A 14,519-nucleotide genomic window follows, 5' to 3' on the forward strand; every position below is an offset into this window, starting at 1 on the left:
GCTTTTTGCCCTCCCAAGTGTCAGCGTCCTGTACCAGCTAACTCCTTAAATCAGGGCAATAGGATAAAATGCCAGCTGGATTGTACAGGAAGGTTCTCTCTTACTAACGTGCAGAAATCACTGTTTCCATCACCGGAATCTTAATTCAGGGGGTAACTGCAAAGTACAGGGACGGGAAGTGGGGTTGGGCGAAGGAGGGTTTCCCAGGGTAAAGCTCAGGGACTTGGCAACCAAACTGCAGCTTGGCAGACACAATGGCCACATTATTTCATCCACATGTCACTGGACGACAGCAGTGTAGCATTTTCATTTTTTTTACCCTGACTCTTCTGTGGTTCTGGCATGACAAATAAACATCTATCAAAATATTACTACTTCTTCACTACCCTGTTCTTTTCACCCATGTGCAGTGTTTTATCTTAAAATAGACATAAACATACCAAGGCAAGAGTTGTGTCTTTCCCACTCTTCTTGTAGTACCCTGGGGCATGGGCACCCAATCCTACCTGGGATCTAGGTAATTACTGATCTTGCATTTTTGTGTGCTTGCCTTTTTGCTGGGATGTTATTATTTGCTTTGCTGGTCACCTTCTCTTACAGTGTTGAAGAAATCCTTCTTGTCCTCCCATGTATGAATTGGCTACAGTTTGACTGTCAGTCTTCGTCCAGATTCTGAGGGAATTTTTGTGAAAGCAGATGCTACTCTCAAAGGATAGGCAGAGGGGAGTATTATGCAGCCAAGAGGAAGAAAGCAAGGTTACTTTCCAGTGGCTGTGGTTCCTGCATATGTCTTGGGGTTTTTTGTTTTGTTTTGTTTTGTTTTCCAGATATATACGTTTACAGTGTGGAGGTTCGCAGAGCAAACAGCTGAGCCAGACTTGCTTTTACTGAAGCAATATCCAGAGGGGGCACACATGCTCTACTTTCCCTCCCACTGTGTACATAATCACAAAATAGCAGTGTATTGTGGGGCGGCTCAACAGCAGAAATACCAAAAAAAAAAAAGAGATGGAAAAGGAGGAAGGAAGGAAAGTAAAAATAGGTAGCAATTGTGCACGATGGATATTATAGCTTAGAAAACTGCAGTTAGTAGCAATAAGTTTTTCCTTTTGAGACCCAGTCCATAAATGCTGGGTGAGCCTGATATTTCTCTTCATCTTACGTGCTGGGGATGCGCAGCTGGGTCTTCTTAAAAGAAAGATCATTCTATTAAATAAATTAGTGTTCCGTGGTGCCTTGGCAATCACAGACATGCAGCTGAAAGAGTGGTGCCTCAGGCAGGAAGCTCCCTGCAGACACCTGAGATAGTAACTGAGATCTAGTGCATTCCAGCCCACTCACACCAAGGAATTGGATGGCCCATAGGTCATAACACACCAATAAAAAATGGCCTTCTTCATATTTAATGTCCAAAGATGACTCAGCCACAGAGGTGTGAAGATTAGCAAATAACCTGATGTTAATTTCTTAATTTGGATGGAATCGTGACACAATCATTGGAGGAATTTTGGGACAAGCCCAAAGATCTGTCCTAATCAGGAATGAGGCTGTATAGCTGACAAAAGTCTCTCTGAATCTCTGCTAGGTTGAAGAAATGTCCATGAACAAATGTGTCTGCAACGGGAGACAAGGACTCAAATGGCTGTCCTGGGAAGGGTGTGAGAACCAAGCTCAGATCCAATGGAAATATAAAGGTCTTTGACCAGAAGAATTGTCATAAAACATTTTAATGACACAGCCTGTTCTGGACTGGCCCTAGGCCTTTCCTAAAAGTGATCTTCTAAAACCTAAAAGGATTCATTTCCACTCTTCTGGCCCAGATCAGAGATCAGACACAGGAGGGCTTGAATCTCTTAGACCTGATTCTTATCCTCCAATTAGGAGAGCTGAGTTTCTTTTTATCCCACTGAATATCTGCAAAGTCAGTCAAGACTTGACAGTAGCAGTTTTCATTGTTTCAGTTTAGTCACTGATTCTGGTATCAGAAACTTCTGCTTGTCTGAAAGGAAAAGCACTAAAACTTGTCCCTCTTTCTGGATTTATATTTGACCCATCCTGACCTACTGCTGTTTACCTGAGGATGCAAGTGCTGGATAGTTCTCATCAGCAGGAAGCATGTGCCTGAATCATCTTGTTCAAGGTGTTGTCATAAACATTCAGAAAGGTTCAGCTGGATTTAAATTTCCTAGCTAAGCAGAGCAAACTTTTGTTCTGGAGTGGATTTACCAGGTAAATAAAAGGGGATCAGTGGGAAAAGTCAGAAGCTCCTCCAAAGGGAAGGTCCAGCTTCTTTTTTAGGGGACATGTGGAGGTGCCCAGAGAGCACCTAGAGTGTTCCTCTTCACATTAAGTCAGGATGGAAGACAGAAGAGACCTGGTTGACAAAGGACTGATGTTGAAGCAGCTGGTTCCAGCAGGCTCTCCAACAACTACTGGAAAACCTGAAGAGCTCCCAAAGCTTTGCAGAGACCTTGATATACCTTGCATCACAAAACTGTCACAGACACCGTAAACATTTCTAGTATGACACCTGGAAGGTACTGCAAGGCCATGAAAAGATTCATACTGCAAATCATACAGGCTGTAAACAAGAAAACAAAGGGAATTTTATGTGTTTTGACAGAAGTTATGCTGTAGGTTTATTGCTGTGGTTCAGCTGACCTCTTCAGATGAGAAAAGGGGAAAGTGACCAATACACTAGTATGGCATCTCACTCAATTTTTTTTCTGTTTTCTCAAATGAGCTGTAAAATACCAGTGTTGCAGTTCCAGAGATGCTAAACAGCTAAAACCAAAGTCACATAATCAAGAAATCCTCTAACTTATGAAAGAAAGGAGTACTTAAGATTGACTTTGAAACACCAGTGGCAGACATCTAAGTCCTCAAGGTTACCTTTTGATTTTCTATTTGCATTCCCTGGATGTTTCTGTGAAACACAGAGAATGAATAGTGGGAGGAAACCAAAGAAATATCAGATCTCAGTAGGGCAGCATCTCATCAAGGGAGATGGCATACCCTGTTTGCACACAGCAACATAGCCTGGAGGGAAGAACTCTTGAACTCATAGCTAGGCAGAAAGTTAAGTTTTCAGGTAGTTAAAACAAGACTGCTTTGGTTTTCTTTCATCCATGATCTCCTTAAGGAGTTCTCTGGGAGAGCACAAACCTCCTCACTTTGAAAGATAAAACACCTTTGCACTAAAGCTTATTCTCCCAGATCTATCTTATTACTTTTAGTGCTCTTTGCTTAATATGGAATAAAATAGGTCTGTCACTTATCTTTTAGCTATGTCTAGTAATAAGTGTGATCTCAGTGTGAACCAGATACATGTGAAAAACATTAAAACCTTCTTGGGATACAGTAAAAATTGGGATACAGTAAATGTATTATCAGGGCAGAGAGGTGTGCTTATAGAGCAGCTGCTTCCCTAGAACGTGTGCTAAGAACTTGAGAGAGAGGATCCCACCATCCCTGCAATGATTGCTGTCAGACAGTGTAGGAAGGGAAAGAAATATTGTCAGTGCCCTCTCAGCAAGCTGGAGAAAAGATGGCTGGATATGGAGAATAGCTGCATTTACTAAATACAGCCAATAAAGAAAAATAACTTTAAATGCATTGGTCTACCAGGGCCCAGGAGCAGAGAGTCGAAAGAAAAAAGATGCACATGAAGGTAGAACACAGACAAAGATCTAGCAAGCCATTCTTGGCCAGCTTACAAAGAGAAAATGAAGGAAGTTGAAAAGAAGCACANTAACTTTAAATGCATTGGTCTACCAGGGCCCAGGAGCAGAGAGTCGAAAGAACTAAGATGCACATGAAGGTAGAACACAGACAAAGATCTAGCAAGCCATTCTTGGCCAGCTTACAAAGAGAAAATGAAGGAAGTTGAAAAGAAGCACAGAACAATATAAAGTGCCTGAGGATTTACTAGTAAAGGAAAGTCAGTAAATATATGGGTATAGGAAAAAAACCCCCACAAGCGGCAGTGCTCCACGCGCTGGAACTCAGACAAGTGATGTGAGTTCTGCCCCATAACCTCGTTCTCACATCAGGTGGGAAGTGGGGTCTGTGTGCATTCCCCAGACATCCCTACACCCTCCAGCTCCAGGCTTTGCCAACCAGGGGTTCACAGTGTCAGCCTACACTTGGGTGAGCACCGGGAGAAGCAGCTCATGCAGCAGGGCTACACTGTGCCTCTGAGGGCAGATGGACACCTCAAAACCCCTGAGACTCTCCCCTCTCCAGCACCATGGGAGCTATGGGGGAATTAAGGCCTGGATTTGTCTCAATGGCGGCACATCTTTATTTCCTCCATGTCTGAGTGTATTGCTCAGTGCTGGTTGCTTCAAACGTTCCTTATTCCAGGAGGAGATTAGCGCTTACAAAAGACACTGGCTCGTAGAGCAGAGGGGCTGATAAGCTCTAGGAAGGTAGCCAGGCTGTAGGGTCATGCTGGGTATGGCAGCCTGCAAGGATATGTGCCCAGGTTCTCAGACATCCTTCACCTTGCAGTCTTACATCTTCAAAGCAAAGCTTAGAGATAGCCAGCCCACAGGCCTACTCCGGAACAACGCTTTCCTTGAAAGACTCATGGTCATTAAAATATAAAGCTCTGTCTACACAGAAAAACTTAGCTGATACCTCTACACACCTACAAATAAGTCTGTATAAGCCATTACGCAGATTCAGGAAAAAAATACTATTTTGGAGTGGTTTAAATGTTACTTCTAAGTAGTCAAACTGAGACATACAATGATCTTTTTTACGTTACACACATACCTCTGCTACTCAGCAGATCTATGTCAAGCAGCAGCAGATCTACATTCCGGCAGCAGATCTACATCCCGCACTTCTGACAGTGTTTTAGCCTCCAGACAAAACCTGAGGCTCCTCTAGGTGAGCTCTAGTATGCCAAAGGGGTGGTTTAGACGTTGCTGCCCATTTCTGCCCTGTAGAGGAGAAAACACAGCAGTGGGCAAGGCTGTCCTAAACCCTAATTAGCCCAGTGAACATGTGCCACAGCCTTCAGGCTCTACATGTCTGTCCAGAAAACCTCAAAAACACAAATGTGAACTGAAGGTAGCAAAAACATGGATGAGTTTATAGAGAACCCAGAAGAATGGTGTTAATTATAGCTGAACTGCACTATTTTTCTCAGTGGAGAGTTAGTTAACTCAGATGCCCACAAACAATGATTTTAAATTGTCTCAGCGTCAGTGGTTGGGAAAGGAGACAAGTCATTCCACATTGCTACCTGTGAAGCTTGCTTTGATTTTTCCCAGATACTGAGGAGGCAGGCAAGGGATACATCTCTTACAAAATTTTGACAACTGTGGAGTTCCCTATGAGCTGCCTTTAAAACTCTGCTCCTTGACAGCTGAGCTTGCAGAGCCTAAAAGTACCTGACAGAGCCACAATCCTGGTCTGGGCAGTCACCCAGTCTGGTGTGAGTGGTGTCTCACTCCCACAACATGTAAGACATGAAAGGATATTGCCATCTTTTGCCTCCTGAACCAACCTGTTCCTTAATAATCTGGTACATTATGAAGAAAGAACTTGACTCCAAATCCACTAAAGCATAAAAGAGAGAAAATATTGTAAATTCATTTAAAAAGTAAAAAAGTAAAAAAAACCAGTAAAACAAAAATATTTTTTTCAAACCTTACTTTTACACTCATGCCAAATTTAATCAAGTCCCTCTACTTATATCTGACTTCTCTTTGAGATACCCAGTTTCAACCTTAACTCTATGCACTTGCAGCAATGTTGTGTAATGAAGCAAGCTTCCAGCCTTTCAGATCTTCATGCATCCAAACTATCTGGCTATGATGGATCTGCAAATGCTCAATTCCCCAGGTCTTATGTGCCTATTTTTTGGCAGATCAGTGCTCGGAGAAAGGTTTTTGGGAACCAACTCCATATCACTTCTTCGCATGCACAGTAATCACATTGACAGCAGTGTATGGGGGAAAACAGCACCAGAACTTCCAGATGTAAAATCCCAAACATGTGGTTTCTGGGAGATGGTTCCTGGGAGAAGCCCAGTCCTGCTGCTGTCTGAAGTACATTGAGAAACACCTGAGGAGGAAGAAACAACAAAAACACTCACAGCAGCCATTTCCTAGGCTAGAAAACAATGGAATTTTTATTGAACAGAGATGGCTCATAAACACACTCAAAGGAGTTCCACCTGCTGTTCAGCAATATTCATTGCCATCGGATAATAACCTATGGGGGCAGCTGTATAAAATAGGAATAAAATACCAAATTGCTATATTCATTAATAACTTTGCCTTCCAAATACAGAACTGTAAGTATTTCAAGTCTGAAAATAGACCACAATTGTTAGCATTTAAACCAAACCTTTATGATAACAAATATACAAAAAAAGGCAGTCAATATATTAAACATTTAAATCAATAGCATACATTTCTCAGAGGTAAACATTGAGCAAACAAAGCCACCAATGATGTTCAGAAATCAGGTAAAAGTTTCAAGGTCAAGCTCCAAACACTGTAGCTTTTCTAAAGCCATACTGGTATTACACTTTTATCTAGCCCCTAAATTGAAAACTATGTAGCATGAACATTTGAAAACATAACAATTGGCTATCCGGCAGGAAATTGTAAGTTCCTTAAGTCCTCCTTGTATTTATATTGAAGCACCTGCGGAGACAGAGGGCAGTAGGAGTTAAGCACTTTGTTTTTTGCAAGGTTGGGGTTTTAGTTCTGTTATAGATGAGCGCAACACCGTCCTCATACCAAACACGAATTCCAGCACTGGCAAAAGAGAAGTATTGGCCTGACAAACTGCATGAAGAATCAGCCTTGCAACTTGCATGGAACAGAATGGGACTTGCACACCTGCCTATTTACTGAAAGCCTGTGCTGTTTCTACTGCACAGAAAAAGTCTCCTTCAGTAGTTGATCTAATGCCTGAGTTTGAAAGCTTGGGATACATACATACGCTCAAAAATAAGGTGACAAATTTACTATCAACAACTAATAAAAGTTTGTATTTCAATATTGCCCACAACATAAATGTACAATTTGCACAAAACATGGCTCTTCAACATGAATATTTTGCAAGCTACAATATATATATAATATGTATAATTTCTTTTCTTAAAGAATTATATGCCAGAGTGCATGCAAAGAATTTCAAAGCAGTAACACAACAGGAGCAATCACTTGTTTACAGGTTACTGAAACCATTCAATACAGAAACACTGGAATATTAGATAACAGACAGACAGATAGGTAGATGTATGTACACACTGCTTCTTCAGGAACCTTCTCATGTGACACCCAAAGTGTGGGCTCGTTATAAACTCAGACCACTAGGAAAGACAGCTCCAAAGAGGCCCCTGAAGATCCTCCACACTCTGACCATACATCACTTCTGTTGGAGATGACAGCGAAGGAGGCACTTGTCCTTTAGCCAGGAGCAGAGGCAAGCAATCTTCTCCATAGCCAACGTCTGTTCCAAATCCTGCTCCTTCGTTTCCAAGCAGTGGGTGGTGAGCATCTATCCATCCAATGTTTTGGCTGGTCTCAAGCAGTCTCCTGCAGCCTTTACAGTTGGAAATCCAAGACTGGAGAACATGGATCTCCTAAACAGCAGGGCATAGCACTGCCATCATTCTAATCGGATATGTACAAGGAATGACATGTATCCTCTGGTTTAAAATTTACATAGAATATATACAAATAAAGCTATTCTATCAAGGTGCAAGTTTATTATTCTCTGGTGTGTTACAATGAAGATTTCTTAAAAAACCTTTATACAGACCCACCAGGAGAGTTTACACAAAGTTGACATTTTGTCACAGTTCATTATGTAGGCTTTGTTCTGCAAACTCCATAACGGAAACTCCCATTGCTTTCCCTTGGAGTTCTGCCTATGTACAGGACTGGATTTGGTAGACTACAGTCATGTCTAATATAATTTCCTTGACTCCAATACATTTTAAACTGAGGTGAAGTGGCACCATGTGTTTTTGTTTTTTTTTCCAGGAAGTCATCAATCTCTGTGAAATGAGGCAGGACATGTAACTGGACATCAGGGGGTTGCAATTTCTGTGCCCAGTCCAGCTTTCCTTGGTTTTGATGGGACTGTGGTATGTGGAGCTAGCACAGTTTGGCCCTAAGGGTATATCTGTAAGTCCTTGGCACTATTTTACACTAGCTGATGACAGGCAAGGCCCTCAAAGAAATTTTAAAAAAGGCCTCAATGCAATTTACTAAACAGCAAACATCAGACTGATCCACTAAACAGATGGATATGGAATGCAACTTGTCTAAAATTAGAATGGTTGATGTTTTCTTAGGCAGGTCTAAATTCATAAAAATCTTTCCCACCCCACACAGGCCTCATTCTGCAGCATGTAAATATATGATGCTTCTAATAAAGTCATTGGAAACGCAAAGCCTGTGATCAACGGGCAGAAGGAAAGCCTATCCTCTCCCATTTCTCTTCGGCAAAAACCTCAAGTAACATAAGTACATGTTTATGATCCCTGCTGAAGTAGAGGGGCTGTGTGCAATGACAGCAGGATTTGGCCTTCAGCCCTCCTGGTGTACCAACTGCAACTGTGCAGATGACTGGATGGGAAATTACATCTGCTCGTGCATTAAAAAACCATACAGCCTTGCAGTAACTCCCATTACAGATTCCCACTGACTTCATGAGAGAGAGAGAACAACAGACTTTAACAAGTGCACGTTCTGCTCCACTGGAGTTATGTTTCTCAAAAATCTTTCTCTAATACCATTTTCCTCCATTTTGTAACTTGATTATATCGAGGCATTCAGAGCAGAGGCTTTGCACATGTCCTCTCAAGCTAAGGTGAGTATTTCACACAAGACACAAAGATCTGGTTAGTTTTTCCTTTTTTCAAAGTAATACAATAATAAAAAAACAACTTGCTGGTTTCACATGCTGCCGTCCCTTTGTACAGCCTTAAAAAAATGACATCTAGCAATGACAAATGAATCGTAATCTCATTGGAGATTTTAAAAGGATCAGCATCAGGTCTAAGATAACCTAGGTACACTTGGACAAAATGTGAGAGTGCTGCAGCAATTTAAAAAAAAATCAAATGAAATTAAATACAAACACACCTATTAAAATAATGTTCAAGTTTTGGACACAGTGGACAAAAGCTGCCACCTCAAATTAGGGCTGAGCTCCTCTATTTTTAATACATTCCCTTCTGAGTGCCCTCATTTAGTGCCTTCAGTGGAAGGGCTTGCGCTGAAACATTAACAGCACATAACAGGCAATTTTCAAAAGCATGTAACAGAGTCAAGAGACTGACACCTTTGAATGAGCTACAGATGCCTGTCTTTTTGAGGAAAAATATTTGGTTCCAGAAACATTTGTGTTTCTTAGCTATAATCTTTCTCTGCTGAAAAACATCTGCCATCCTGCTGTTCATACTCTGTTATTTTATATTTACCCATCATAAATGGATAAGCAAAAGGGAAGAAAGTTTCACCTGTGTTAATTATAGACGACCTCAAACATGCCTGTGAAGCCACAAACCAGTATTTAAGCTACAGCTGTGGGATGGAGGACAGTATCTCTATGTTTGTTGATGATTACTCTCGGGTTATGTGATCTTTCATTTGCTTCTCAATAAAAAGGGAAATGAAACCTTCCCATAAAACCCCAACAATAGATGGCAGCAAACAAAAACCCAAACCCAAATTCACAACAACCATAACAAATGCAAAACAATCATAACCATTCCTGCATTTAGATTACACAAATTAGGAGTCTGCCTAAAACAGTAAAAAATCAAGATCAGCTCCATGGTTCTGTACTGTTGTAGAAACCATCTTATTTTTACCACATCCTTTCCTCTTGTTTTTACTTCTCTTTCCTAGCTTTAAGTTCAAAGACATCTCAGGGACAGGTGGGAGGGGATGTGAAGAGGGAGAAAGGAAGTAAAGAATTGTCCCACTCACAGTGTTAGCTCAGTGTTAGCACAGTCTTTTCAGGATGCTCATGCTGGGATTTCCCCATTTAGCTGCTGCTTTCCATTCTAAACATAAAGGCACAAACCCAGCCCTTCAGAAGTGAATCAATTCTCCATCTAAAGATCGGGACTGTGCTTTCTAATTACAGATATGCATTTGGCTTAGAAAGTGCGAGACACGCAAAGACTTCAAAGGTGACAGAGTATGAAAGAGAGATGGAAAACAGACCTAATCCACAGACTAAAAAAATCAATGAAAAGGCTTCCAGCAATTTTAATGGGGCAAATTTCATCATGCTTTCATGTTTGGTTTGCAAATTTTTGTTATAGTAGAATCTTAACTTGTATTTTTCCTCAAACATTCATATATTCTTAACATGTAAATTACTTCTTGAACCCTATATCAAATATTTATAAATGCTAAACTAGGTACAAAGTGAAACGCATTTGGGAAAGTGGAGCAGAGGGAGGTTTAGCTGCACTAATGGATATTGCATTAATGCTTAGCATCAAGGAAGGCTGACTGCCATTAACAAGAAATCTTATTACAAACATGATTTCACGCCTCATAACATATCCTGTAGATCTATTTACTGTCCATCTCTCTCTCTTGAACATACACACAAAGATAACTATAGACAGAAAATCCAAAGCATTGCATATACATACTCGTTTCTTCTCAAGTTAAAAAAGCCCAAAACCAACACACAACCCCCAACCAAACAACACAACACCAAAAAAATCTCAAAGAAGCAGAAAATTCACAGCATGGCTCATTAGAATGAAATTATTTTACCATCTCACTTCTGTCATGAATGACTTAAGATACTTTCCAGACTTTAACCTAATCAAAAGCCTGCTCTGAGGATAACTAATGCACAAATGACATTACAACAAGCTTTCAAAGGAGCAGGGCTGAAGGACACTCTAGTAGCCCACCTGTTACTGGGGGGAGGGGGAAGGGAGCGTTGAGAGAATGTGGTATTTCCTCTGGGTTTTTCTCTGCTGCTCTTAAAAAAATGCAAGATCCAGATCCCTTTTCTCTATGACAGTTGGCAGAGCGAGGAGTGGGGAAAAAGAGCATTGACCATATCTTGGAGCTCTAAACAGCAGAGATGCATTATTCAGCCTTCCACATAATGCCGGAGAGATCAGTAGAAGGAATGTCCTAGCTTGCAAAGTGGGATTTACTTATTTACTGTATGCATAATGCTCAGGCACCTCTGTTCCCCACTGGTACAGCACATATGGCTGTACAACAGCTGCGATGCTCAAGAGAAATATGGACAGGAAGCAACACACTGGTCGAAATGCACTGATGGGACTTAAATAGGTCAAGTTTTTCTAGTACTAACTGGAATTTAGCCAGGAACATGAGGTCAGGTCAAAAAGCTCTGAAATACTTTCCTATAGTTCTTGTATTCTTCAATGGATAGACTCACAAACCAAGTGAGACTGCACATTTTACCATGTCCCCAAATGGCATAATTAGTCATTGGCTCAAAAATTGCAAGGCAAAAATCAGTTTCCAAGGCATTGAACCGACTGTCCCAAATTTGTCTATCAGTCTAGACAGGCTTGAGCAGGTTAAGCAGAGTATTTGACCAAGTGAGTGCTTGGATGCTGGCGAAGCAGCTTTCACTCTGATGAGGTTACAGAGGCTTTCTGTGCTCCTTTCTACTTTCTGCCCCAGTGAGGCGCAACCAGCACTGGGGCACAAGGAGTTTTCAGCCATACTGAGGGGCAAATCTCAGCTTGCAGATGTGCTGTGAGCTCTTTAAAAGCTATGCAGAACAGAGAGAACCAGACTTTGGAAAGGCTTGTTTGAAAGCCTCTCACACAGTAAGCTACAGGATAGTCAACTTATCCATTGCTGGGAAGGGGAAGGGCTAAGGCTGGACTCTCTTGAATCTGTAGCTCAAACAAGTCCAGATGTTTTGAACCATGTTAATCTGTCCCTGACAGAATATACGAGGTGTTGAGGCTTTGACCTTAATTAATTAAAATGACCTCCTAGCACACTGGATTTTTCTAAAGTGGCAGTCTTTTTTTTTTTTTTTTTTTTTGGTTCTGAGCACCTCTATTTTCTAATGTGGCTTATTGTAAACCATAAATGATTTCTCATTGGGTATTTCAGAGAGGTTTTTTTCCCTGTCTTTGTTTGCTTTAGAAAGGCAGTAAGAAACAAGATTGCCTCTTACTGCACTGGGCTAAGCCAAGTAATGGAAGTTTTAATGAAAACACAGCAGCAGAGATGATGGGAAGTGGAAAGACCAAAGTTAACCACATGGAAGGGGGTTCAGGCAAAGTCACTCTTGCAGCTGCAGCAGTGGAGATATTTATGAGGACAACTAAAAGCTACCAATTGCTAGAGCTCCATGGTCATATCTAAATATGGGACCAAGCAAACCCTCTGTGTGAGCACTGAAGAGACTGGAGCCAAATGGGCTGATTAGGAATGTCAAGCAAGTGGTGAGAGACAGGGTTGCTTCCTCTCTTCCTCCCTCCCCTCGCCTTGGATTTCATGGAAACTCTGAGTTGGAGAACAAACGAATTAGGAAACAGTGAACACTATACCTCTGGAATCTAAGGCAAAGATTTGGAGTTATACATTCAAATTCTTGTACCTAGTTCTCTTCCCTTACTAAGTCTTCTTCATTAGTGTGCCATCCAACATGGATGCCTAAGCAAAGCATGCCCATTCACATTGTCATCACCTCTACAGGATGAAAGAAGAAAGCTGTAAGCCCACAGAAGGGTGAAAAATGCCTCTCCAAAGGAAAAGAAACAAAAAAATTGCTGTTCTGGTACATCCACATCAAGTAGACAGATTTAGCCAACTAAACAACATAGTATGCAAACCACAAGATTTTTGTAGAATTAAACCTATCCAGCCAGTGCAACCTCTCTTACCTCAATAAGTTGCTGCTATGTCACCTAGGTGTTTTAGTGACAAGCAGTCCAAGCAAAGCACAAAAAGCATCATCTAATGAGATTACTGACTTTGAAGAGGTGAGATACCACATTTTAACCCCTCTGCATGCATCCAAGATAAATACACACTAGGCTATCCACGGCTGTTCCATGCAAGAAGCCTTGAACAGAGGTGAAAGAACGTCAGGTTAAATGGCAACAAAAAGAAACTGAATACCCTCCTCCTACCCACACTGAGCTTGCTTCCCCAGCTCTTAGCCTCACTGAAGGCAGCTGACAAATTCCCATTAGTCTCTGAGGGTTTCCTGATTTTCCTTCTGCTTTGGGTACCACATGCATCATGTTTTCAGCAGCGGTCTGTCTTGCTGAAGTCATGGATCATTGAGCCACAGCTGAAGACTTGTCTTTGCTGTTTTTTGCCCTTTGGAGGCCAGTTACAAATGGTAGGTCAGGTGCAATTCTATTAAATGTGATAATCTGGTCAGAGCAGGCAGCCTGGATTTTCACCCACTGAAAATAAAGGGCTTTACCTCAAAATAAATAAGTTAAATAATAACATAACATTAATTTTGCTATAATTGCTATAAGTGCGTGGAAGATGTGATTGGAAGTACTGCAAGTTAGAGATATAAATGTTGTGCTTATAGGTAGACATATAAAATTAATAATATTCTCATCTATGGGGTTTCAGATATTATTTCAGGGCTATTTCAAGGCTAACTTCCTGCAAGCTAGTTTATTAAATGTTAGGACAAATCCTAAGCAGCTTTCTTAATGCTTATATATTTCAACATCGCTGGGCTAGGGATGAAAGCAATATCAGGCCCTTCATTTCTGTAAAGCAGTTGCAGAGCCTCACATGAAAGACACTTTGTCAAAGAAACTAACTTGAAGTCTTTGACTTCAGGTAACTCTCATTCATCAAAAAAAAAAAAAAAATCCAGTAACTTCAGAGGCAACTTTAGTGAATGCAGTCTTCAGGCTGTCATCTTTCAGCAATATTTTTAAGACAGAGCCAGTTCCTGAGGGACACTGAATACCAGCAACTGACTTTGACTAGTTCTCTATGTTCCCAGCTTCTCCCAGGATTTAAACTGTGGACAAGAATGGCTTTTTTTCTGGGATGGCCTAATCCTTGCCTTGAGTATGTGGATATGTTAACTTCTACACCACCTGTATTTCTCTGGAAGCACGCCTGGGTCCCCACAGACCTTGTTGCATTGCATGCTGTAACAGAACCCTCCTCTTATTTTAGACAGGTACAGGTGGGAAGAGGAGATGCCCTTTCTTTTTTTCTCACTGCAGCACCTCAGAGCAGTTTATTTCATTACAAACTGAGGATTTCCCTTTTTCTTTTAATCTTTAAAGAGCAGCACATGGTGCTGCGCTTTGAAACAAAACCAGAATTTCTGAAAGCCCCCATCCTACCACACAGTACAGCCCATCCAGGACTTGTGCACCATTTGGTATGAAGCCTGTGGACATTCAGTGGAAAAAGCCTCAGTGTCAAAAGCAGCATGTGGGGGATTCAGCAAGCAGCTCTCATTAGTGCAAATAAGAGCCTGGCTACTAAGCCTTCACACCTTTTTAAAGATGTTTCCTC

General features: G+C 41.3%; 1 protein-coding gene across 1 annotated transcript in view; it reads right to left on the reverse strand.

Moving 5' to 3' along the window:
* Nucleotides 1–5,274: 5,274 nt before the first annotated feature.
* BTBD11 (BTB domain containing 11) overlaps nucleotides 5,275–14,519 on the reverse strand; it is a 182,629-nt gene continuing 173,384 nt past the window's right edge. Inside the window, exon 17 of the mRNA XM_017823415.1 lies at nucleotides 5,275–6,078. Within this exon, the coding sequence (XP_017678904.1) occupies nucleotides 5,860–6,078 (219 nt within the window). The 3' untranslated portion in view covers nucleotides 5,275–5,859. The remainder of the gene's footprint in view (nucleotides 6,079–14,519) is intronic.

This window comes from Lepidothrix coronata, unplaced genomic scaffold, assembly GCF_001604755.1.
Source record: "Lepidothrix coronata isolate B3197 unplaced genomic scaffold, Lepidothrix_coronata-1.0 Scaffold102, whole genome shotgun sequence".
Classification (NCBI taxonomy): domain Eukaryota; kingdom Metazoa; phylum Chordata; class Aves; order Passeriformes; family Pipridae; genus Lepidothrix; species Lepidothrix coronata.